Source organism: Diabrotica virgifera, chromosome 1, assembly GCF_917563875.1.
Source record: "Diabrotica virgifera virgifera chromosome 1, PGI_DIABVI_V3a".
NCBI lineage: Eukaryota > Metazoa > Arthropoda > Insecta > Coleoptera > Chrysomelidae > Diabrotica > Diabrotica virgifera.
This window is the reverse complement of record NC_065443.1, coordinates 29,455,231-29,481,886: the sequence shown is the minus strand read 5'-3', so window position 1 is coordinate 29,481,886 and position 26,656 is coordinate 29,455,231. Positions and strand designations below refer to the sequence as shown.

Genomic DNA, 26,656 nt, shown 5'->3' with positions numbered 1-26,656 from the left:
AGAATTATGACCCACACGCACTTTATTTATATTATACATTAAAAAGCATTTAAATTTTTAATGAAAGGTAATTATCGCCTCATTATAGTGATTTCAAAATTACGCGTACATCCGTTAAATTAAGATTGACATGAGGATAACCTAAGATTAACCAGAATGTACTAGAATATAATTGACACTAGAACTTATGTCTCTTAATTGGATCATAGTACTAATATTATTTTGTGTGGAAATGTTCTTTTACCCCGTAAATATACTAATCACAAAAAGTATCACACAATTTTTAAAACAGAAAAAAAGTTTAATAGTAGTTTTTAATTTTTAGCCGTAATTTACATTATTTACATAAAGTTAGCGGATCACTTCTCGCAAATATAATGGCAAGCACAATGAGAATTTGCCATTTTTGCCGCTAATTAGTTGTGGAAAAATTAATTTTGCGGCTTTTTTATTTTTTTAATATTCGATATTTCGCTAACTTTTCATAAAGTTGGCAAATCACAATAGCAAAAAATGTTTCAAATTCAAATCGAGTTGGTGCTGAATTTGCCGCTTTTTTGTCGATCATTAGTTGTGGAAATAGTTATTTTCCTAACAAGTGCAGAAAGTCATACTTTTCCGCACGCGACTGCAGTTTGCCGAACGACGCGAAGCGGGAGTTCGGCAAGCAGTCGAGTGCGGAAAAGAGACTTTCTGCAAGCGTTAGGAACAATATTTTTTCTATGAGTCTTTAAAAAATGACCAAATATTAATCAATTAATTTAATTAATATGAAAATACACACACAAATTAATTATTTGACAAGGTTGTCAAAACCCAACTTTCAGCATAATTGGTTAGCATGACGACGATCTTGGTTTCCATGACGACGGTTCAAAACCACTGTTATTGTCTACTGATTTGACTTTCGAATATTATGTCAAAATTGTTTTATTTCATCGAATTCTCGCGTTAATTTTATTAAAACATGAACACAATAAGATATATTTGAAATAAATTAGTAAATAATATCTAAATATTAGTTTATTGCATGTATTATAATTACTTTAAGGCCATATTAACATATCTAAATTAACACGCGTGCGGAAAAGTAAAACGCGTACGGAAAAGTAAAACGCGTGCGGAAAAGTAACACGCGTGCGGAAAAGTAAAACTTTCTAAACTAAAATGTGTGCGCGAAAGTAGACATTTTTGCACGCTCGTAGAAAAAATTAATTTTGTCGCTTTTTTATTTTTTTAATATTCGATGTTTCGCTAACTTTATATAAAGTTAGCGAATCACAACAGCAAAAAATGTTTCAAATTTAAATCGAGTTGGTGCTGAATTTGCCGCTCATTAGCTGTGGAAAAATTAATTGGGCCGCTTTTTTAATTTTTTTTTAATATTCGATGTTTAGCGAAACATCGAAGTTATTGTCGGAAACATACAATATAAAAATTCCTACTACTCATTATAATTAGCTGAAACAAACTTTCTGTGGAAGACTTTTGTAAATAAAATACGAATAATAATTATAAATAATGGAACCATATAATCATTAACTTCTATTAGACTGGCTAGATATAGTGAAATTTCACCGAATGATTGCCGGTATAAGCAATCCACTACTTGGCCGTCCGCACATGGGGCGACGCTCGAACTACTCGACTCGATTCCAGTCGCGTAAGTCTCTCCCCGCCAGTCAAGTTCCTTCGTTGTGGCATTGAGCTCCGTACACGGAGCGTTTAGGATTGCAAATCTCCTCGTCTTGTACGATTCTCGTCGCTTGCGATCCGTAGCGCACGAGAAAGTTCGAGTGAAACGCACGTTTCCAATCATATAGGTAGTTTTTTTTTAATTGTTTCCTTCGTTTTTTGTTGTTTTTTGCGCTGAATGAAATTTTAGTTCTATTTAAAGATCGGTGTATGTTATGTTCGTTGATTGTATTACTACCTACTAGCTTTGTGGAAATATATTGTTTGTAATATAAAATTCTGAAAACATTGAACTTCTGTTTCTAGGTGTCTGTATAAAATTCGTTGGGGAAGTAGAAAAATGTCCTCCGTATAATGCTCAGTGTATTCAAATTATATAAAAAGAAAACAATACCGTATTTTTCACCGGTGTCGGAAAGTTGGTCGAGAACACTTCGTCGACGGAAAATTGGTCGACAACATTTGGTCGACAAACAGTTGGTCGAATGCACAATTCATCGAATGGACAATTCGTCGACGAACATTTGATCGAATAGAATTTTCGTCGCCAAACTGTTATTTATCTTTAGGATAAAGGGATTAATGGTGACAAACGACGGGTAACTGGAATATTGTATTACAAATTTTATTTTTTTGGGGTTTTGTTAATTTTGTTTCTAAATCTTAATTATTTTTACAAACAACCCCGACGGGTTGTTGGTTTTTATTTTGTTAACTGGAATATTGTATTATACATTTTATTTTTTTTTGGGTTTTGTTAATTTTTTTTCTAAATCTTAATTATTTTTAAATTTAATGAAAAAATTGGCTGCGGTGGGAGAGTAGACAGCAAATATAAACCGATATTTTAATTAGTGATGTTGTACCATTCTTCTTTTTGGTGTCGCCGTACTTGCGAACGGATCATTTCCGGACAAGTCAAATTTGGGGGCACTTGCGGACAAGACGAAATATGCGAGATGCTGAGGTCAATAAATTGTTAGGGAATCGTGGCAAATCCGTACAATGTTTTCGACTGCAATAAACTTTCTTTCTAAACGAAGCTTTCTTTATGGTAGGGGAGCCCAAGCGGGGATTTTTGCAGTTACTCGAGCGCGTCAGATTATCATATGGGGAGAAACCTGGTACTCTGCAGATGTACCTCTACCATATATTGGCTCTTAACACAGAGTTCGTTAAGGGGGGCCCGAAAAAGAAAATCTACCCTTAAAAAAACTCGAAATTGTCAGATTAAGATAAGGTAAGTTAAGTACATGCAAAACAGTGTATATTTCAAAAATCTGACGATTTGAGCCGGGCGTAAGGACATGGGTGAGTCCCAAAGTTTCACAAGGAAAAAGCGATTATTTCGCGAAATGAATGACAGATTTTATTTTCCTAATCTTTAGGGGGGTCAATAGTAGCCTAAATTTAAAATGGCGAATGAATTCCTCCGTTACGTTAGCCGCCATCTTGATTTTTTTGGAAAAGGAGAACCGTCTTTGCTCAATATCTCCACCATTTTTAACTTTGCGACAAAAATGGTAGGAACTGAAATTGTTCCAAATAAATCGTATTTTTATTACAATTTCTTTTTAACAATTTTTGTCTTGAGGTAGATTTTTTCCGAGTTAATTGTACTTACAGTACACGCCTATATTTTGACTATGATATTGCATGTAACTTTTTTGGTATTGTAATATAATTCAAATCCTTCTAACCACTCAAAGTCTTATGTTTTGGCTATCTGCGGGCAAATTTTCAGCCACATCGATTATGATGTATTTTGGGAATGGAGTAAAATGTAAAAAACGGTATTTTAACGTTTTCTACACTATAAAATTTGATCAAAAGCTTGTTTTGAATCAAATTAACTTGTTATAATGTCATATGATGACATTTTTGAGTACCTTTTATTAAAATATTAATTTTTCCATTGATACTTTACGAGAGAAAATGCAAATTTGTTAAATAAATACCAAATCACTGTAAAATCGCTTAAAATAACATTTTGAGAAAAAAAAAGAAGAACATTTTTTGACCTTAAAACTTTTATTTTTACTTCCCGCAGAAGCTATACACCAAGTTTCAGAAAAACGGAGATCCAAAAGTTTTTTTGATCCAAAATTGAGTGATTTGAAATGGAATCACCCTAATACAATATTCCAGTTCACAAAATAAAAACCAAAAACCAGTTGGTCGTTTGTCACCAATAATCCCTTTATCCTAAAGATAAATAAGAGTTTGTCGACGAAAATTCCAATCGATCAAATGTTCGTCGACGAATTGTCCATTCGATGAATTGTGCATTCGACCAACTGTTTGTCGACCAAATGTTGTCGACCAATTTTCCGTCGACGAAGTGTTCTAGACCAACTTTCCTAGACCCATTTTTCACAGATCGAAGTAGTTGTTTTGGTTAATATATAAAAAATGCGTTCTTCCTGGTTGGAAGATGTGAGCAAACTGAATCGACTAGTATGCGGAGAACAATAGCTTGTGCCGCACAATCGCTTGTGGTTCGTACAAAACGAGCAAGACGCGCGAACTTCGAGACGGCCTAAAGCCATCGCACATGGGGCGACGCTCGAACTACTCGACTCGATTCCAGTCGCGTAGGTCTCTCCCCGCCAGTCAAGTTCCTTCGTTGTGGTATTGAGCTTTTTACGCGGAGCGTTTGCGCCTCTCGTTGTTTGCGATCCGTAGCGCATGAAAAAGTTCGAGTGAGACGCCCGTTTCCAGTCATATAAGTAGCTTATTTTATTTGTTTCCTTCGTTTTTTTGTTGTTTTGTTGCGCTTAATTAAATTTTAGTTTTATTTAAAGCTCAGTGCATGTTATGTTCGTTGATTGTAGTACTACCTACTAGCTTTGTGGAAATATATTGTTTGTAATATAAAATTCTGAAAACATTGAAATTCTGTTTCTAGGTGTTTAATATAAAATTCGTCCTCAGTATAATGCTCATTGTATTCAAATTATACTAAAAATGTAACAATGCCATACTTTTCACAAATCGAAATAGTCGTTTTGGTTGATATATAAAAAATGCTTCTTCCTGGTTGGAAGATGTGAGCAAACTGAATCGACTAGTGAGCGAAGAACAATCGCTTGTGCCGCAGGGTTCGTACAAGCCGAGCAAGACGCGCGAAAATCAAGACGTGTCTTCGATCGACCCATATGCGGACGGCCTAACGGTTACGGGTAGATAAGTTGGTAAGTGGTAGAGTAAGCTTTGAAGTAAGGTGAATGAAACAAAAACTTCACAAGATAAGAATCTGAAAGCACAAGCCGAGCAAGCACCCCATTATAGATCAACAGCAATATGATCTAGTCCAGTGGTTCCCAACCTTTTTTGGCTGGCGACCCACCTTCTGATGTGTTTTCATATTCGTGACCCATGCCTCACCCATGATGGCTACTAGGATACGCTACTCAGCTACTGTAAGAGAACCACTCCGCGACCCACCGGTTGGGAAACGTTGATCTAGTCAATCAATCATGGCAATGCTCAATACTAAAATAAATTCTGGATAAAGTCCTCCAATTCGGTCTCTTGAGAGCACAGTAAAAGAGGAACCTAAATGTTCAAAATGATTTTTGACTAATTTTTTATTGAATTTGATGAAAAATTCGGAAGACGAGGTAAACAGTAGGTACCCTGGGCATCAGGTACTCCGGAGATCACTTCCGATGTCATATTCGTCGTTAGAGACCCCAAAAATCACCGAGTAATGAGTTTTGACTAATTTTTTAATGAATTTGCCTAAAACTCCAGAAAACGAGGCAAGCAGTAGGTACCCTGGGTACCAGGTATTCCATAGATCACTTTCGATGTCATATTCGTTGTCAGCCACTCAAAAACACCCGAGTAATGATTTTTGACTAATTTTTTAATGAAAATGCCGAAAACTCCAGAAGACGAGGTACCCTGGGCACTAGGTATTCCGGAGATCACTTCCGATCTCATATTCGTCGTTAGGGACCCCAAAAACCCCCCAAGTAATGATTTTGACTAATTTTTTAATAAATTTTTTGCCGAAAACTCCACAAGACGGGGTAAACAGTAGGTACCCTAGACACCAGGTACTCTGTAGATAACTTCCGATGTCATATTCGTCGTTAATGACCCTATAAAAACCCCCCGAGTAATAAATTTTGACTATTTTTTTTAATGAATTTGCCGAAAACGTCAGAAAGCGAGGCAAACAGTAGGTATTCCGTAGATTACTTCCGATGTCATATTCGTTTTCAGCGACCCCAAAAACCCCAGAGTAACAAAATTGAACCCATTTCCGTCGATAATTGACGAGTTCTGAATTTTTTTTATTGTCTTGTATGAGATGCACTTTAAGAATGCATTTTTGTATGCAGTTATTCAATAATATGTATATCATGGCTCGGGGTCACTAAGTTTCCTAGCGGATTTACGAATCGAATGCAAACAGAATTATTAAGATCCGTCTTGTCGTTTTTTTTTCGGAGGTAAAGCCGATTTTAGTACTTTATTGCTTCGCCTATTTTGCAATAATAAGTTGCTTTCTAGTTCCACAATAATCCCTTTTGATTTGCAGCATTCCTGGTTTGGTTTTTACTTTGCTTCTTCTTATGTGCCTTATCGTCAGAGAACATTGGCGATCAGTCGCATAATTTTTACGTTGTCCGCAGCTGACCTAAATAGTGTCGTGGTGCTTACTACATGCCACTGGCGGAGGTTCCTAATGGGCCGTATACACGACAACGGTTTTTCGCAACGATGTGACTGTACAGTGTGTTGGTGTCGATTCATCAAATTTTGTTGCTACCTGCCGACCGCCTCCACCGACCAAAAATTTGCCTCGATTTGCGTCCACACGTTCGATGAATCGACACCAACGCACTGTACAGTCACATCGCCACAGTTGTCCAAAATCCCGAAAAGCTGGCCAAAAGTCAAATAAAAAATTCAACGTTTCGGGAATATTATTATATTTTCTAAAAGAGAATAAAATTTCCTATTCAGTGACAACGGCGTAACTAGGATGGCCCTAAGGGGGGGGGGGTTACAACTAGACCTTCGTCTCTAGCAGGTATGGTGTTAAGCGTATATAGTTCAAAGTACATTCCAATGGGGGGTTATAACCCCCAAAACCCCCCTGATTACGCCTATTTTCAGTGTTGGCAACCCTAGAGCTATATCTCGTATATCTGAATTTCCAGTTCAGTTCAAAGTTGACCTTCTTACGGAACAGAAGCGCAGTTAAGAATAACGAATATTTTATACGCACAGTCTTGTGCGTGTATCTCGAAAATGAAGTGCGCAAATTCAATTCTGCAAAATGGAGGATATTCGTGGATCCATCTTTAATAAAAGCCGATTATATCAAAATATTTGTATATGTGTTATATTTATTTTAAGTTGAAATTAAGTAATAAGAGGGTATATATTTTGAAAAAATTTAATTTTCAGATAGGAAAACAGTTATACAGGGTGAGTCACCTCTAACGGGACGGAAGATTACAGCGAAATGGTAAAAGGTTTGAAAAAAAATTTAAATTAAAAGTTTGTAAGTTGAGAAAACAACAATTAATTATTACCAGAAAACGGCAGTTCTCGCCAGTGGCGCACAACACCCCTACATGCGACACTACATATTACACAAAATTTTCGATTTTCTGAACCTGACTGAATTGAAAATTGGGCCAAATCCCATCTTAAAGTTTAGAAAAAGACTCGTCCATCCATATGTTACCTCTCTATTTTGTTCAAAGGGTGTGGATTTTACGGAGCTTCCAATTTATGGTCTGTTTTTCGTTCTCGTACCCAAAACCCCCAAAAATTTCAAAAACTAAGTCCGACCTTTACGGCTTCTGATAGCACAGATCATTCTTTTTCAACGCATGTTTAATTTTGAAAATCGGTTCTACCATTCAAAAGTTACCGAGCTGAGAAGTATCACTCAATTTTTATTTAAAAAGGGGAAAATTTTTGTGGATATGTATGTATGTATGTGTGTGGAAAAGTTACACCGATCTGAATTTTTTTTGTGTTTCAAGAGGGAGTCAGAGCCGATTCAGAAATGGTGTAGTTTGTGACTTTTGACCACCCACATGCCAGCTATAGAGCTAGGTAGATACAAAATGAAATATTTTTTGGGAGTATATATCTTAGGTTCAAGGAGAGACAGGAAAAACGCAAATACACCAAGTCACTAGCGTCGAGTTAAGCTTTCATATGGTGCCTAATAGGTCAAGAACATACCTACACACTGCTCAGTATAGCCGAAAAACTGAAAAAATAAACTTTGAAAATTTTGCCTTTTCGACAATTACTCAAAATTTGAACTTACGAATTGCACCAATAACTCAGCGTTTGTAGGGGGACTCTAGAGACGCATCTAACGGTTCTTACCGTCATATCTGGAAAAATTCGAATTTTTATGTTATAGTCTTCATAAGTATGATCAAATCTATTTCTTATGGGAAAAACGGTTGTTCAAGCTCAAAAATTCCTGTAATACCTTCAGTTATTTCACTTGACCTTGAATGTATCAGATACTACTTGTCAATATGTTTCAAACTCATGTTCATTGATCAAAATCGGTTAAGCCATTCAGAAGTTATGGAGCTCCAAAAGTATAATCCATTTTAACCATTATCGCCGAAATAGTTTATGTAGTTGTAGTGGTTACGACGCTAAGTGTGATCGGGCAATCCGAATTCATTTGCCGATGGCTGGGATATGAACTCGGATTGTCTTACCACAAGTCTTGTGTCGTAACTACTAGATCATTTGGGAGAGAACGCAAAAAAGGCGACCATTTATAAAGCTTAACGTGTAATCGAAAAACATTACATTAAACTTCATATATTTAATTTATAAAATTTTTTGAAAAACTCCTGATACAAGAATAAAAAACCGCTAAACGCCGTAAAAATGAGTTGCGCATACAATATTCCAGCTACAAAAGAGCTGATATGAATATTACGTGGCGCGAAAATGTATTTTCAGTTTGATGGAAAATAAAATTCTAGTTGTATTTTTAAAGATTTTTTCCATAATATTTGCTAAATTTGAAGTAAACGCGCCACAAAGAGCCTCGACATGCAAACTGTATCAAAGTTACTCCTTTGTGGCGCGTTTTATACAAAATTTAGCAAATAATATGGAAAAAATCTTTAAAAATAGAACTAGAATTATATTTTCCATCAAACTGAAAATACATTTTCGCGCCACGTAATATTCATATCAGCTCTTTTGTAGATGGGACATTGTATGCGCCACTCATTTTTACGGCGTTTAGCGGTTTTGTATTCTTGTATTTATACATACACCGAACCAATTTTAAATTCAATAAATAATGTAAAAACACATTATAGCACCAAATGTAAAAATATTTAACAACACAAAATCTTTATTTAGGATTTTTCAAGTAAAACAATCTTTAATGTCAAACTAGTATTGCAGCATGTTTCCCCAGTTAACGAACTTTTTTTAGTGTGGTTAAGTTTATTATTTTTCATTCGACAAATAAATTCTTCTTTGTATTCTTCATATTCTTCGTTGGTGACCATACTTAAAATCGGGTTCACGCTTAGGCAGAAATCTAAAACAAAACAGATTCATACACTTACAAATAACCTCATTTTAATATTTAACCCACAACTTAAATGTGCTGGCTCAGAGATTCATGTACATGAATCAGGACAGTTACTTATGGTTTGTAGACTTTAAAAAATTCAATTTCAAAAATTGTAGATACGTTAAAAAGAAAAATATTGACAGCCATGTTATAAAAATTATATCTAATCAAACTGCCAAGGAAATTTAAAGAGAAGCTGTCAATTCTATAGAAGGCATATCTATCAATGGAGAACTTTGAATAACTTACGTTTTGCACACGATAAAATAATAATGACAGACAATAACAATAATTTACAGAACGTAATGAAACGCCTTAAAGAATGCTGCCATGGATATAAGCTGGTCGGCATATAAGGTTAGATCTACGTCAGGCTGCTTCGGTTTCTCTACTCTTCTTTACGGATTTCATGCGTAGACACTAAAGCAAGTGCATGTGAATAAGGTGACCGCCTTTGAATTTTGGTGTTACAGACAAAAACTTATAGTCCAGAAAGCCACTGCGCATCCGCTAGGAAAAATATTCTAATTCGGATTTTTTGCACAATCTTACTCAAAAAGGACTACTTTTAACAAATTTCCATGTTGCCAGGACCAAAAGGTGGTCAAAATTTTTTTAAACGTTTTTTTTTTGTTTTTTTTCCTAAAATTATTTTTATTGCATGGAAAAAAGTTTTTTTAGGTTATTTGGATCATTCCAAACAGAAAAGGTCTTTAGTGACTTTTTTCTAAAAATGATAGTTTTTGACATAAGCGATTAAAAATTGAAAAATTGCGAAATCGGCCATTTTTAACCCTCAAAGTCTATCTGAAAAACTGAAAATTTGAATGTTGCCAAGGTAGGTAGATATTCTTTAAACATCGATTGATGAAATCCCGAAGAGTTTTTTGCAATACAGTATTCAAAACTCCTTTGTTTTTTAATTGCGAATCAAGCGTGCGCGACACTATTTTCCACCGACAGTATGGTGCAAATGAAAGGAATAAATTCGTTATTTCGAAAATTGGTGACTTTAAGGAAAAATCCTGAAACAAGTCGATTTTTATTTTTAAGTTATGATATTGTGGCATATATGGTATACTAGTGACGTCATTTGTCTGGGCGTGATGACGTAATCGATGATTTTTTTAAATGAGAATAGGGGTCGTGTGGTAGTTCGTTTGAAAGGTTCTTCAATTCTCCATCAAGTAATGTAAACATTTACATAATTTTTTATACAGGGTGTCCTTCTACTTCTTTTTTTGTCAAATAATTTAATTTAATAAAAATTTTTTGGACACCCTGTATAAATAATTATGTAAATGTTTATATTACTGAATAGAGAATTGAAGATCCTTTCAAATGAGCTAGCACACGGCCCCTATTCCAATTAAAAAAAATCATCGATTATGTCATCACGTCCAGATGGATGACGTCACTAGTATACCATATATGCCACAATATCGTAACTTAAAAATAAAAATCGACCTGTTTCGGGATTTTTCCTTAAAGTCGCCGGTTTACGAAATAACGAATTTATTCCTTTCATTTGCACCATACTGTTGGTGGAAAATAGTGTCGTGCACGCTTGATTAGCAATTAAAAGACAAAGGAGTTTTAAATATTGTATTGCAAAAAACTCTTCGGGATTTCATCAATCGATGTTTAAAGAATATCTTCCTACCTTGTCAACATTCAAATTTTCAGGTTTTCACATAGTTTTTGAGGGTTAAAAACGGCCGATTTCGCAATTTTTCAATTTTTAATCGCTTATATGTCAAAAACTATCATTTTTAAAGAAAAGTCATTAGAGACCTTTCCTCTTTGGAATGATCCAAAAAACCTAAAAAAACTTTTTTCCGTGCAAAAAAAAATAATTTTAGGAAAAAAAAAACAAAAAAAAAACGTTTAAAAAATTTTTGACCACTTTTTGGTCCTGGCAACATGCAAATTTGTTAAAAGAAGTCCTTTTTGAGTAAGATTGTGCAAAGAATCCGAATTAGAATATTTTTCCTAGCGGATGCGCAGTGGCTTTCTTGACTATTACGAATCGCATGGATTCAAAGAATGTCAAACAAGGATGTAACTAGAAGGATAGGAACTGAAGCGGAACTATCCAAAGATAAAAAATTGAGTACTTAAGACATCTAATGAAAGGCCAAAAATACTCATTATACAACTTCACTAAGTTCATTAGCTATAGGCACTTGAGTTTCTCCTTTTTTGTTACCTATTTTTACCTATTATTTTTCCTCTTGTTTTATACATTTTTCGATATTTCCCTTTTTCTTCAGATTTCTTTGGATTCCTTCGTTATTAATATTAGTTTTGCATTGGAATGCAGTGTCTTCTGGATTGGATTAAACATATGATATAGAGTGCAGAAAATAGAGCAATGCTATTGGATATTTAAATTTAGAAATAGAAAGTCGTCTTTTTATAATTTGTGCAATAAAACATAAGGCAGTTTTCATAGAGGTATAAAATAACGTAGAAAACCATAAAAATTAAATAAATAACTGAAACTAATTCATACTTTTTCCTTACCTTCAAACATATTTTCATCTGTCAACTTTGACGCTATGTAATCAGTTGTACTGTAGGACTTCTTAAATCCAGCTTCTCTTATTAACTTTCTGTATTCATCAAACGCATTTTCTGTCATAAAGAAAGGTGACATCAATTGCTTGTGGTCGTATCGTTTCCATTTCGGATGTACGGAGAGATCTTGATATACTTCGTCGGCCGATGTTTCATCTGTGTAGGTTAAAAGTATCTGTCCGTCTGGTTTTAACATCTTATACATATTTTTCAATGCTTGTCTGCAACATGAATATACAGGGTGTTTCATTAATAATTGTCCATATAGTAACTGGAGAAACCTTAGCACAAAATACGAAGATTTAGCCTAAAACACTTAAATAAAATGTGGTTCCTTACTGAGTTACAGGGTGTTTTATTTAAAAATTTAAAAACTATTTTTGCTCAGCATTTTAAAACTATTCGACATATCCTTTTCATACTTGGCAGAAAGTATAGGTACTGCACAAACTACTAAATTATGTTCAACAAACGTTTCTGTCTATTACCAGAGGCGTACGACGGGGGAATGTGGATGGTTGACCCTTTCCATATTCTACGCCACTGGCGGAATTGCTATTTTAGTTCAATTTTTGGATTTTCCAATACTTTTTATGAAAATAACATACTCTTCATTCGTAACGATAAAGTCATTAGTTTTCGAGATCTTTGAAGTTAAAAATGAAACGACACGCTTATTTTGATTAATGTATTGTGCCGCTTCATTTTTAATTTCAAATATCTCGAAAACTAACCATTTTATCGTTACGAATAAAGAGTATATTATTTACATAAAAGTATTGAAAAATTAATAAGCTACACTAAAATAGCAATTTCGTCAGTGGCGTAGAATTTGGGAAGGGTTAACCAGACACTATCCCGTGTCGTACGCCTCTGGTAGTAGCTAGAAATGTTTATTTATCTTAATTTAGTAGGGTGTACAATACCTACACTTTCTGCCAAGTATGATAAGGATACGCCAAATAGTTTTAAAGTAATGGGTACAAATAATTTTTAAATTTTAATCATATGAATCCTATAATAAATTAATCAAAATAACTGTGCCGTTTCATATTTAACTTCAAATATCTCGGAAACTAATGACTTTATCGTTACCAATGAGGAGTATATTATTTACGTAGAAAGTACTGGAGAATTTAAAAATGGCACTAAAATAGTAATTCCACCAGTCGCGTAGAATTTGAGAAGGGTCATCCATTCACCATCCCCTGTCGTACGCCTGTGGTAGTAGCTAGAAATGTTTTTTTTTATCATAATTTAGTAGGGTGTGTAGTAGTCGTACTTTCTGCCAAGCATGAAAAGGATACGTCGAATAGTTTTAAAATGCTGAGCAAAAATGTTTTTTAAATTTTTAGATAAAACACCCTGTAACTCAGTAAGGAACCACATTTTATTTAAGTGTTTTAGGTTAAATCTTCGTATTTTGTGCTAAGGTTTCTCCAGTTACTATATGGACAATTATTAATGAAACACCCTGTATTGTCCCGTTTTATTTAGGATCATAAATAGGAATCATCTAAAATACAAAAATTTAGAGTTCATGTTTTAATCATCGATCAAGTTTGTAAAACTTAAGAGGAATGCTATTCTGGGAATAATACTATAGGAATAATTAAAACGATCGAAAATATCGACCGGAATAACACAATAAAAGTAAAACTAGAAGAAGAACTAGCTGACCCTACTGAAGCCGACAATGGGAATAGCCAGGGTATCCCCTGGGTCTTCCGTTCTTTAACTCAAAGAATAAACAAGTCAGAACTAAAAGAAAATACCAAATGAAAGGAAAACAAGTTAAATTTACAACGTATGCTGCACCAATTTAATATAACCGCCAGAAAAAATAAAATGTCAATTTTCCCATAAAAGACAAAATGCATAGTTATAACAGCAAATCTACGAAGATGTAAATTAGAACTGGAGGGACAGATAATAGAAAATTTGATGGGGTATCCAATATCTAAATATTTATGTACTGAAAGCTTGAAACAGAAGTGGAGATCGAGTGAATAGAACAAACAGAGCGGCAGATTGCCTGTGGTCGAACTAAGATTTGATAAAGAATGGTTAACAGTCCAGGGTGCATCTCTTTTAAGATGGACGATGAGAAGTGACTCATGTCTTTTTGCAGAAATTGTTTGGAATTAACTCATATAATAATAACTGAGTTATTCTCCCAGTCAAAAAGGTCCGGAACATTGTTAAAATAAGCAAAATGTCAAAAAATGAAGGAAAAATTCAATTTTTTTCTTCGATTTTTGATTATAACTTTAAAAGTATTCACTTCAAAGAAAAGTTGTACTAACATAAAAGTTGTATAATTAGATTTACTACAATATGTTAAACATTTTAAAAATTGTAACCCTTGGTGCAAAATAACAATAATTGCGAAAAAAAACCATAATTAAACGTTATCGTATTTTACGTTTTTTAACGATTTATGCCACACTTAGGACCTTCATGTTTTACCCAGAAAAACTCTATGATATAGTAAAACAGTACTGCAAATTTCATTAAGATCGGTTTAATAGATTTTGCAAAATAAATTTTGCAATCCAGCTTTCGCAAAAAATAATTTTTTCAAAATGTTACAGGATTGAAAATAAAGCAGATAAAAAGTTGATTTTTTTGCATTATAGAAATATACTGTATATTTTTATACAGGATTTTTTATAATAAACATTAATTTTTGGTGCTACGCGCAGGACAGCGGTGTTAGATTCACACAAGTTGATTTCCACCAAAATTCCTTCCAATATTTGTGTAATATATTATTTTCTTACTCTATATTTTGTTGCATTTTAATATTTTAATTCCACAAAAATCAAACTAATTTGAAATGATGAAAGGGTTCCACTATATCCAATTGCAAACTAATTTGATTATTGTTTGTGAAATATTGTTTAAACAATTGCATATGTTTAAAAATAATAAACTTAAATTAAGCTTAGTTGGCTGTCGGAATACAGGGTAAATTCCACGTCACGTTGTCCATCTGTCTTTTGACACCTTTCAGAAACATCACTCATTTTGCATTCAGTTGCCATTAAGTCATTGAAATGTGATCAACTCAATTTGGATCCCACGTGTTGGGAAACCTGTATACCTTACCTTAGGGCATTATCCTGTTTGCCATGTGACCATCACAGGCCTTTTTACTGAAGTATGCACTTTTAAGGCATCTATATTTTATGTAAAGGGTTTTTACCCAAATATTTTTCTTTTGTGGCTCAGCTAGCATCCAGTTTGTAAGTATAACCAACTTGCTCTAACCTTTGTCAATATTTAAATAATAACTTTATATTCATTAAATCGGTTATACTTATTTTTAGATCGAACACTGATGATGATTTTTTAAAAAAATCGAAAACGTTTTGTTGTAATGTAGCCCTTTTAAGGGATTTTTAATAAAAAAATTTTTATACCTTTTACAAAGGATTTCTTTCCAAACTTAAATTCTCTAAGTTAAAATATATGAACAAAGAAAGTTTTTGCCAAAAAGTGTAATTTTCCAAGGACAGAGTATGTGTTTTTATTTTGCAATAAACAAATTTATTTATTTATATTGAAATGTACTAAAAATTTAAATTTATCAATCATTATCAAAGGTCATTGGAATGCCCAATCAGAGCAAACGTATCCGCTGTCCAGCGCGTTGCACCAAAATTAATGTTTATTTAAAAAAATTTTGACGCCGCGGTAGTTAACCGATTTTAATTTTGCAAATTGCAAGTGGCAGTATTCTTCTATATGTAAAGAAATTTAGCTTGCTGTCTGCTTTATGTTCAACCCTGCAACATTTTGAAAAAATAATTTTTTTTTGCGAAAGCTGGATTGCAAAATTTATTTTGCAAAATCTGTTAAACCGATCTTAACGAAATTTACAGTATTGTTTTATAATAAATATCGTACAGTTTTACTGCTTGAAAAGTGAAGGTCCTAAGTGTAGCATAAATGTTTGAACTAAGTAAAATGCAAATACTTGTTTTTTTATGTTTTTTCGCAATTATTGCTATTTTGCAAGAAGGGTGACAATTTTTAAAATTTTTAACTAATTGTGTATTATAGGAAATTTAATTACGCAACTTTTATGTCAGTGCAACTTTTCTCGGAAGTGAATATGTATATTTAAAGTTATAATCGAAAAAAAATCGAATTTTTCCTTCATTTTTTGACATTTTGATTTCCGGATCTTTTGAATGGGAGGATAACTCTAATATTATTATATGAGTTACTTTCAAGCAATTTCTGCAAAAAAATATGAGTCACCTCTCAACATCCAAGTATAATTACGTACTAATATAAGTACTAATACTTTTACAGATGCGCCCTGGTCTATAAGTGTTATACAGGGTGTTTCATTAATAATTGTCCATATAGTAACTGGAGAAACCTTAGCACAAAATACGAATATTTAACCTAAAACACTTAAAAAAATTGGTTCCTTACTGAGTTACAGGGTGTTTATCTAAAAATTTAAAAACTATTTTTGCTCAGCATTTTAAAACGATTCGACGTACCCTTTTCATACTTGGTACTAGACACAAACAAACGTTTCTGGCTATTACCAGAGGCGTACGACGGTGGAAAGTAAACGGTTGATCCTTTCCAAATTCTGCGCCACTGGCGAAATTGCCATTTTAGTTCAATTTTTAGATTCTCCAATATTTTCTATGAAAATAATATACTCTTCAATCGTAACGATAAACTCAATAGTTTTCGAGATATTTAAAGTTAAAATTGAAACGACACGGTTATTTTGATCAGTGTATTGTGTCGCTTCGTTTTTAGTTTCAAATAAAATAAAGTATTGCAATATCCAAAAATTACCCTAAAATATCAATTTTGTCAGTGGCGTAGAATTTGGGAGGGCCAACCAGCCACTATTCCCTGTCGTACTTCTCTGGTAGTAGCTAGAAACGTTGATTTATTTTAATTTAATAGGGTGTACAGTACCTACACTTTCTACCAAGTATGATAAGAATACGCTAAATAGTTTTAAAGTGCTGGGTACAAATAATTTTTAAATTTTAATCAGATGAATAATATAAATTAATCAAAATAACTGTGCCGTTTCATATTTAACTTTAAATATCTCCAAAACTAATGACTTTATCGTTACCAATGAAGAGTATATTATTTACGTAGAAAGTATTGGAAAATCTCAAAATGGCACTCAAATAGTAATTCCTCTAGTGGCGTAGAATTTGAGAAGGGTCAACCATTCACCATATCCTGTCGTACGCTTCTGGTAGTCTAGCTAGCAAAGTGGTACGTTTGTTAATCATAATTTAGTAGGGTGTCTAGTAGTCGCACTTTCTGCCAAGTATGAAAAGGATACGTCGAATAGTTTTAAAATGCTGAGCAAAAATAGTTCTTAAATATTTAGATATAACACCCTGTAACTCAGTAAGGAACCACATTTTATTTAAGTGTTTTAGGTTAAATATTTTTATCTTGTGCTAAAGTTTCTCCAGTTAATATATGGACAATTATTAATGAAACACCCTGTATATGGTATGTTCTTCTGTATGGTGCAGAAATGTGGACCCTAAAAGTATCGACCATGAACAGCATTGAAGCATTGGAAATGTGGATTGATAGAATGATGTTCCAGATAATTTGGACCGAAAGAAAAACTAACCAGGAAGTACTACGGAGTGCCAACAAAGATAAAAAACTGCTAAAGACTGTTAAACACCGGAAAATGTCTTATCTGGGACATATAGTTAGGGGGAATCCATACAGAATACTACAACTTATCCTTAGAGACAAAATAGAAGGCCGTAGAAATGTAGGAAGAAAACAAATTTCTTGGTTAAAAAACATTCGTGAATGGACTCAGATATCAAACACAGGACAAATATTCCATATTACAGAATATCGAGAAGCCTTTGCCCAGTAGAACCACTGTCCGAAAAATTGGAAGTAAAATCTGTAGTCGTGCATGGCGGCCGCGCAATGTTATTAGTCGCTTTTGCCCCACTCTTGTATTGCTAGTCGCATAGAAACGTACGAATTTTAACAGGGAAAACCCGTATCCACCACTGGTGAATTACCAATTGCGTACTGCCGGTATTACTTCTTGAGATCAAAGCGCCGACAGAGGAGTGATTTTACTGTGGAACCTCTATATACTGATAGTTCTGACATGACACGGGAAGAAGAAGACAGACAAAAGAGAAATCGCATGAAAGATAGCTGAGATTCTTAATAGACAGAAGTATGTAAGGAACTTTTGACTATGTGTGGAAAAGATGCAATAAATTAGTTATACTAATAAATACCAAAAGTATGACAATAGATATACTGATCATATTGTATTAACAGCAGAAAAAAGTGAAGAATTACAAAGAATGATGGAAGTAGTAGACAGAGAATCGACAAAGATAAACGAACAAAAAGAACTAATATTTACAGTGGCACAAACAAGAATAGAACAAGTAAAAGAGTATATAAATCTAGGGCAAATCGCTAAATTAAATAAAGGAAATCAGGCCGAAGGAATAAAGAGAAGAATGAGATTGGCCTGGGCATTATTCGGAAAACTGTCCTATATTTCTGTTCTAAAGCACAGAAAATACCCCCAATATCTAAAATCAAGAGTCTTCAATCAATGTGTACCCCATGTCCTCATATATGGTTTTCAGACATAGACATTTACAAAGAAAAATATGAAAAAAATATTACAGAAAGAAAGAGTAATGGAAAGACAAAATGGAAAACATTAAACAATCGAACAGGAAAAGAAATGAATGGATCTGTAACAAAATAACAGTGAAAGATGTCCCAACTTAAGTAGCAAATGGAAGTTCGCCAGACTCACTCTAAGGCAGAAGGATGAAGGATGAATGGACTAAGACGATTATACCGTGGAACCACAAACGAAAAAGGGAAAGGCCACAAATGCGATGGTCAGATGACCTGAAGAAACACCCCGGTCAAAAAGGATGAAAATTGCCCAAGATGGAGAGACACGGAAGAGGGAAGAGGAGGCCTATATCCAAGGATGGATGTTTAGGGCTGATTAGATAGAGGACAATAGAACAATGGGTAATAAAAAAAAATATGTACACTGCAAATAAGAAGGACATCTGAGAAAAATCTCCATATGATGTCCATGGATTCACATAAATCAGCCTATCAATATTCTGTCTTGATCAATATTCTGTCTGTCAAATTACTTCTTTAGGTTTTATGTGATTCTAGATTATACAGAGTGAATTTTATGTATGGAACGCCTCACTTATCTCGGAAACGGTTTGCATGACTTTAATATTTGTTTTATTGAGTAAGGGCCTTCTGATCCGACAGATTTTATCGGTATTTAAATTGTTGTCAGACCTTCCGTTTTCCTGGAAATCTAATTGACTTTCTTATTTCAAAAGGGACACCCTGTATCTATTTTGCGTTTCGAAGTCCTTAAGAAATACTGATTATTTTTATGTAATATTCCCTATACCTAAATGTTGTTAATTCTGAGTTATTGCTATGTATATTTATTTTAAAATATTTCTAAAACAAATTATAAAATTAAATTTTTGGCCCGGGCAGATATTATTTTAGTAGTCTGGGCTGATTATCGGAGAATAGGCCATTTTTGGGAAAAGTTATTTACCAGCAATTTTATTGCTAGAATCGAATTATAAGATCCTATATATTAATAATATAGGTATGCAAAGTCCTCAGATAGTGTGCTACTTTTTTTATAAACAAAGTGGCGCTCGAATATCGTGTTTTTTTCAATTATTGCTCTATAACTCCGAAGATTTTAACTTTACAACAAAAATACCCAAATAAAAATTCACCGTGATCAAATTCTGCATAGAGACGTGTTTTCCCGATCTGCTCGGATGAAAATTTTCTTCGGAAAATGCGGGTTTTCCCAACAAAATCTTTAATTTTAAAATAAAGTTTTAGATAAGTAATTCTCTACCAATAATTAAATAATTTGGTGACTTAAAAGCCTTCTTGGCTTGAATTATAGTTCCAGAAGCTGATAAAAATTAAACGAATATTTTAGCAACAATTCAATTGTTAATTAATAATTTACGGTCGCAATAATAACCAAAATAATTATGATACACTGATCAAACTTTGCAATCTTATAAAGATGAGATGCCTGTTTAACATTTTGTCGACAAAATATAATTTTTTTATTTTTTTGCCTAATCTTTAAATGTTTAAAAAAATAGTTATAAACAAATTAACGTTTCTCAGAAAGTTTTATTATATTGTAATTTTAAAAAATAGCTAAAATGCGCCTTTCAAATATCTTGAAAATGAATGCTTTAAAACTTTTTTGCAACCATTTGCAAAAAACTTATGAAACAGCAAAATAAACATAAGATTATACGGTGTTTATAATTTTTTTTAATTCTTTCAAAGCGTAGAAGTGAGTTTAAAGTATAAGCTAATTATTTACAAATAAATATCGATTATCAGTTTAATGGTTATATTTTAATTAATGATTATAAATATATTCTTTTGTCATTTACACGCGCGAAAGTAGAATAATACAGTACTGTAGCTAAAATTTTCACTCGGAGCGACGACCGGCCGCGCGAGACGTACACTTATAAATAATTTATGCTGCGTGTCAGTCGCTTCGAGTGAACATTTTAGCTCCGACTCTGTGTCAGGCCTACTTTTGAGCTAAAAATTACAAAAAAAAGTATTTTTAATCTTTGATTAAAATATAACCATTGCACTAATTTTTGACATTCTTTGTGAATAATTAGATTGTACCATAGACTCACTTTTAAGCTTTGAAACAATTAAAACAAATTATAAACAACGGAGCAATCGTATATTTACTTTGCTGTTTCATAACTTTTTTGCAAATGGTTGGAAAATTTTTTTAAAGCATCCATTTTCAAGACCTATGAAATACGCATTTTAAGTGTTTTATAAAATTAGAATATAATAAACAATTTCTGAAAAATGTTAATTTTTTTATAACAGTTTTTTAAACATTTAAAGATTATGCAAAAAAATTAAAAATTAATATTTTGTCGACAAAATATTAAATAGGCATCACATCTTTATAATCTTTCTAAGTTTGATCCAAGTCTCATGATTATTTTGGTTGTTATTGCGACTGAAATTTGTTAATTAACAATTGAATTGTTGCTAAAATATTCGTTTCATTTTCACCGGCTTCTGAATTTATAATCTATACCAAGAAAGCTTTTATTTCACTAAGCTATATAATTATTGATAAATAATTACTGGCCCAAAAAAATTATTTGAAAATTCGAGATTTTGTTGGGAAAACCCACATTTTCCGAGGAAAATTTTCATCGGAGCAAATCGTAAAAAACATATCTCTATGCAGAATTTAATTGCGGTGAATTTTTATTTGGGTGTTTTTGTTGTAAAGTTAAAATCTTCGGAGTTATAGAGCAATAATTAAAAAAAATACGATTTGTCCGGCGCCATTTTGTTTATAAAAAAGTAGCACACTATCTGCGGACTTTGCATACCTATATTATTAATATATAGGATCTTATAATTCGATTCCAGCAATAAAATTGCTGGTAGATAACATTTCCATGAATTTTGCTAATTAGCCCAGAGTATAGGTTCTTTGGATCATTGAGAATAACAAAGGGCTTTTGTAAATTTTCTGTAAATTTGATGGTTTTCGAGTTATAAACAATGTAAAACTGAAAAAAACGAACAATGACGATTTTCAAGGCCCAAAAACATAATAAGTACAATAGGTATATTACTTTTGAAATCACGAAGTGCATAAATTCAAGTTTAAACCTTCTTGTATCAGCTCCCCATAATAATATTTGACATGCTGTTCTAAATCATTCTTTTTTAAATGTCAATAAAGCGCTTAGGAGAGGACAGGCGATCGGGGTGCATTAACAACTAAAAACAATGCTTTTTAATGAAATAAGCTCAAATTACTTATCGGAAATTGATAAAATATGATTTGAACTTGAATTTAGGCGTTTCGTAATTTCAAAAATAATATTTTTACCTTAGCCTTGAAAATCGTAATTTTTCGTTTTTCTTTTCATTTTTAAATTATCATAACTCGAAAACGATGATTAACTTTAGTGAAAAATTACAAAAAACTTTTTTTGTTCCCAATGATCCTAAGGAAACTAAAATAATGTCCACCCGGGACGAAAAAATTTAGTTTTATAATTTGTTTTAATGTTTTTTAAACGTAGCAATAATTCCAAAATTGCCGCATTTAGGTAAGTATAGGTAATATTGCATTAAAAATAATCAGTATTTTTTGAGGACTTCAAAACGCAAAACATATACAGGATGCTCCATTAGAAATAAGAAAGTTCATTAGATTTCCAAAAAACGGAAGATCTGGCAACAATGTAAATACCACCATAATATCCTCCGGATCACAAAACTATTACCCATCAAAACTTATAAAAATCGTAAAAGCCATTTCCGAGATAATTGAGGCGATACATACATAAAACTCATTCTGTATTATTTATAAATGTAAATGAAATTATTAAGAGGAAACAGCAGCGATCAACAGGTAGCGAAAACGCGTTCCAAGATTGCGGCTGTAATTTTGAATATTGTTTCGAGATATTTGGCACATGTATTCGTAATATAATAAAGAATGGCGGTACAGAGCCCAATTTGAAAAATATATTAATATGTGGAAATTACTCTGTAATTAAATACAATATTAAAAGAACGAGCCTGTACCGCCATTAAGAAGAACCAAAAAATACACTTTCTTCAAATAAACTTTTTTATCCGATGCCTAGATTTTGTGTCATTTTGGAACTACTAATGAAATAAAAAATTTTAGTAGTTCCAAAATGACAGAAAATCTAGGTATCGGATAAAAAATTCATTTGAAGAAAATGTATTTTTTTGTTCTTCTTAATGGCGGTACAGGCTCGTTTTTTAACATTGTATTTAATTACAGAGTAATTTCCACATATTAATATATTTTTTCAAATTGGACTCTATACCGCCATTTTTTTATTATATTACGAATACGTGTGCCAAGTATCTCGAAAAAATATTCAAAATTACAGCCGCAATTTTGGAACGCGTTTTTGCTACCTGTTGATCGCTACTGTTTCCTCTTAATACCTACCAGTTTGTGTTGAACAAAATACACACAAAAGTCAGAATATCTTTAACTTACCGCGTATTTTTGACCCAATGCATTACAGCAAATCCAAAAATGTGATCGAACCTGTTCACGAATTCTGCAGGAATGGTCTCAGACGAAATATCGAAAATCACAAAACTTGCTCTTGGATTGTCATTATTCCTTTTGAGGTACTCAACCATTCGACGACTAACATCAGAACCAATAAACTCCTTGTAATTATCGGGTAGGATCGGAAAAAGTACACTTTTTGAGTTGCTGCCATCAGCCATTCCAAACTCAAAGATTTATTCATTGTCTTTCCATTTGATAAGGTTTTTCACGTTGCTTATATTTTTCTTGTGACATGATGTTAAAAACACTGACGATTGTCCCCATAGTTCTGGTTCAAGCATTTTTAATGTTTATTAAAGCTAAAAGCACACAAAAAATTATTATTCAGAAACTACGAAATATTTAATAGAGGTATCAACTTTACCAAACCTTTTAGAACGGAGTGACGTATCATATAAGAAAAGCTATACTAAGGATACTAAAAACCTTGTTATATGGTTTTCTTTTATATTATGATTATTCAAACTTATCAAGAACAAAATGTCTAGGTAATTAGCCTGGGTAATTATTTGTAAACTAGCTAATTAGACATATTAAAAAGCAGGTGCGGTTGGCGAATGGATTTAGTGTCCGCAGTCATATAAATCCAAAAAAAAACAGGTGCGGTGTAACCATGTTTCAAAATAAAAATTTCCAATACATCAAATAATGTAAATGAAAGTGGCTGAGCTGAGTGATCTAAGTGCCAAAATATAAATTTTGGTTTTTTCCAAACAATATGATCAATGGTCCTATGCCAATGTCCCCCTATGAGATCTATGCGCCAACTTCACTGTAGTGGTTGCAAATGAAGCCCAAAGGTGAGCCCACTTTAAGTCCGGCATCATATTCTTTGTTAATTGATCTAAGTGCCAGTGTTAAAAAAAGTAAGTACACTCTACATGATAGCGGAATGATTACTGATCACATCAATAGCTTCCCGAAGGACAAGAGCCACTGCAGTAGATCAAAACGCGAAAAAGATTATTTCAGTCCAGACGTCAATTATATTTTTGTTTTATTTTTTTGATTGATCAAGTTTTCTTTGATTTCTGTCAGTTTTTAATTTTGGCATATACGTATCACTTAGCTCGACACTCTTCAAATAGATAGCTCGAAGAGCAGCGATAGTAGCACTACTTACTTTTACTACTAACAAACCTTAAATTTACTTGATCAATCTGACTAAATAAAAGACCATGCTATACTCTTTTATTTCCTAAATGGTATCAAAATTGAAAGATATATCTTAGTGATCTTGATATTAATCTCAATATAAACATCTCATTCCGCTTAAGTCTAAAGTCTAAAATCTAAAATCTAAAAGTTTTTGAATTCTCCATAATTTATCAGAAATCTTTTGACCTCTATATTATTTGTATTTATAGAACTCCCGATGCGGATGTGCAGATTTTCTTACAACAACTACTTAGCTTATGGATCTTCGCAATACCATAGCTACAGACCTAGTCACCATTAAATCGTGGTGCGATTCGAATCTCCTGTTATTTAACGTTTCTAAAACCAAAGTCCTACCTTACAACAGTAATTCCACATTATTACAAGCTCCCAAAGGAATTTGTTTGCTTATTTTTGTTTAATTTTTTGCTTCATCTGAACATCTAAAAATCGAAAATTGTGAGCTAGTATACCTTACCCTGTTGACCTTTCTCGCTAAACCAGGGGACATTCAGGCCTTTCATACATCATTAATTATGAAAATATAAAAAAAGGACTTTTGATTTAAACTCTGGAAGAAGCCTTTAGCGTTTATGAAACCAAAGATATGAGTATTCATAACCAAAGATTTAATTGAATTGAAAGTATAATTCATGTTGTGATACCGCGCCCGTTAGAAAAAATTTAACATCTTTTTGCACCGAATATTTTTTGAAATTTTTTGGACCATTTTAAACAAAAACGTTTGTCGTATTTTTCTCAAAAGATGACAGTTTTTGAGTTATAAGCGATTTTAAATCTGAAAAATGCGATAAATATGCATGTTCGGTGCTTGAATACTCGTATGTAAATTACTATTTTTAATAAAGTTCTCTAAAATGTCTAGTTAAATCAGGACAATTGTACAAGGTGTGAATGTTGCTACGAAATTTATATAAAAAAAACGTAATTATCCTTTAAAATACCCTATATAATATTACAAAACTATCAAACAACCAAAAACAAAAATAAAGAAAACATCGAGGGGAATTCAAAATGTTTAAAAACATACAGGGTGTCCCATTAAAAAAACGAAGTTTTAAGCAACTTCCGGTATGACCAAAAGATGAAAATATGTTGATTAACCAGTTCACTCCTCAAAATTACAATTTTCAGAATTCAGTTGCCTTTAGTTCTCGAAATATTTATTATTGGCCCTTTATCTGCCTCACTCTGTATATATCATATTTTCTATGCTTTGTAAAATAAAAAAATTATTTTAGCTTTCATTTTCTTAAAAAAAATATTAGCCAAAAAAGCACTGAAAAGGTGAAAACAGAAATACAGAAAAGGTCGTTTAAAATATATTCAAGACGCGACAGAATTTCGTCGCTGTCTCCCTAAGCAGGATTCTATTTCTTGTATGTTTCGTATTTATTCTCCTTTTTTAGCAACTTTCCGAATACTAAGCCGTTAAATCGAAACGAAACGTAGTTGCCGCTTTAAAGCTTCTTCGAAATTTAAAATAGGTGTTTTGGCTAGGACTTGTTTTGCTTTTTACGTAAAAGCGTTGCTACAGAACTATATTCCGGGCTTTGTTTGATCCGATATGCAATTGTTCTCTCAGTAGTAAAGTCGGTTTAAACTGATTTGGTATATTTTGTTTTTCTTATTTATTTATAGCACAGCCTACTGTGTTTGTGTTTTCAAGCTTCAAAGGGTAGAAATACTTTTGAAATACCAATGTGTTTTTGTAAAGTAATTAAGTCAAATAATAAGTAATTGACTATCAAAAGACATGAGTAAAAGGACCTTAGGTATTTAAGCAATTTTATTGTTTTATGTAGTTAATTGTCCCTTAAATAAAACTAAAGAGTGTTACCAAACGTTCCTTGCGTTTTTGAAATAGTAACAAATTTATAATAATTTCGGTTTTTCGGGTGAAAAAAACTAGTAGCAATTTTGGTAATTTTATAAAATTTACAGCGGATGTGCCTCTAGAACTTCAAAGCAAAAATCAAATTTTAGGGAACAATATCAGACGAAGTTAATATCATTAGAGGTGTGAAGCAAGGAGACCTAATCTCTCCCACCTTCTTTAACCTAGTTTTGGAGCATGTCTTGAGAGACGCAAATTTAAACCATGGTAGGGGAGCCCAAGCGGTGACTTTTACAGTTACTCGAGCGCGTCAGATTATTACATGGGGAGGAACGTTGTACCCTGAGAATGTACCTCTACCATATATTTGCTCTTAATGCAGGGGAGTTCGTTAAGGGGGGCCCGAAAAAGAATCTATCCTTAGAAAAACTCGAAATTGTCAGATTAAGATAAGGTAAGTTAAGTACATGCAAAACAGTGTATATTTCGAAAATCTGACGATTTGATTGGGGCGTAAGGAAATGGGTGAGTCCCA

At 32.9% G+C, this 26,656-nt stretch overlaps 1 protein-coding gene across 2 annotated transcripts in view; it reads right to left on the bottom strand.

Annotated features, from left to right (window-relative positions):
• Positions 1 to 9,049: 9,049 nt before the first annotated feature.
• The window catches only part of LOC114335145 (juvenile hormone acid O-methyltransferase-like), a 66,245-nt gene continuing 48,638 nt past the window's right edge, over positions 9,050 to 26,656 (bottom strand). For both annotated transcript variants that reach the window (XM_028285315.2, XM_050646898.1), the window contains exons 2-4: positions 23,025 to 23,404; positions 11,822 to 12,096; positions 9,050 to 9,259 (exon numbers count right to left, since the gene is read on the bottom strand). In XM_028285315.2, coding sequence (XP_028141116.2) covers positions 9,072 to 9,259; positions 11,822 to 12,096; positions 23,025 to 23,263 — 702 coding nt within the window. In that variant the 5' untranslated portion in view covers positions 23,264 to 23,404 and the 3' untranslated portion in view covers positions 9,050 to 9,071. The remainder of the gene's footprint in view (positions 9,260 to 11,821; positions 12,097 to 23,024; positions 23,405 to 26,656) is intronic.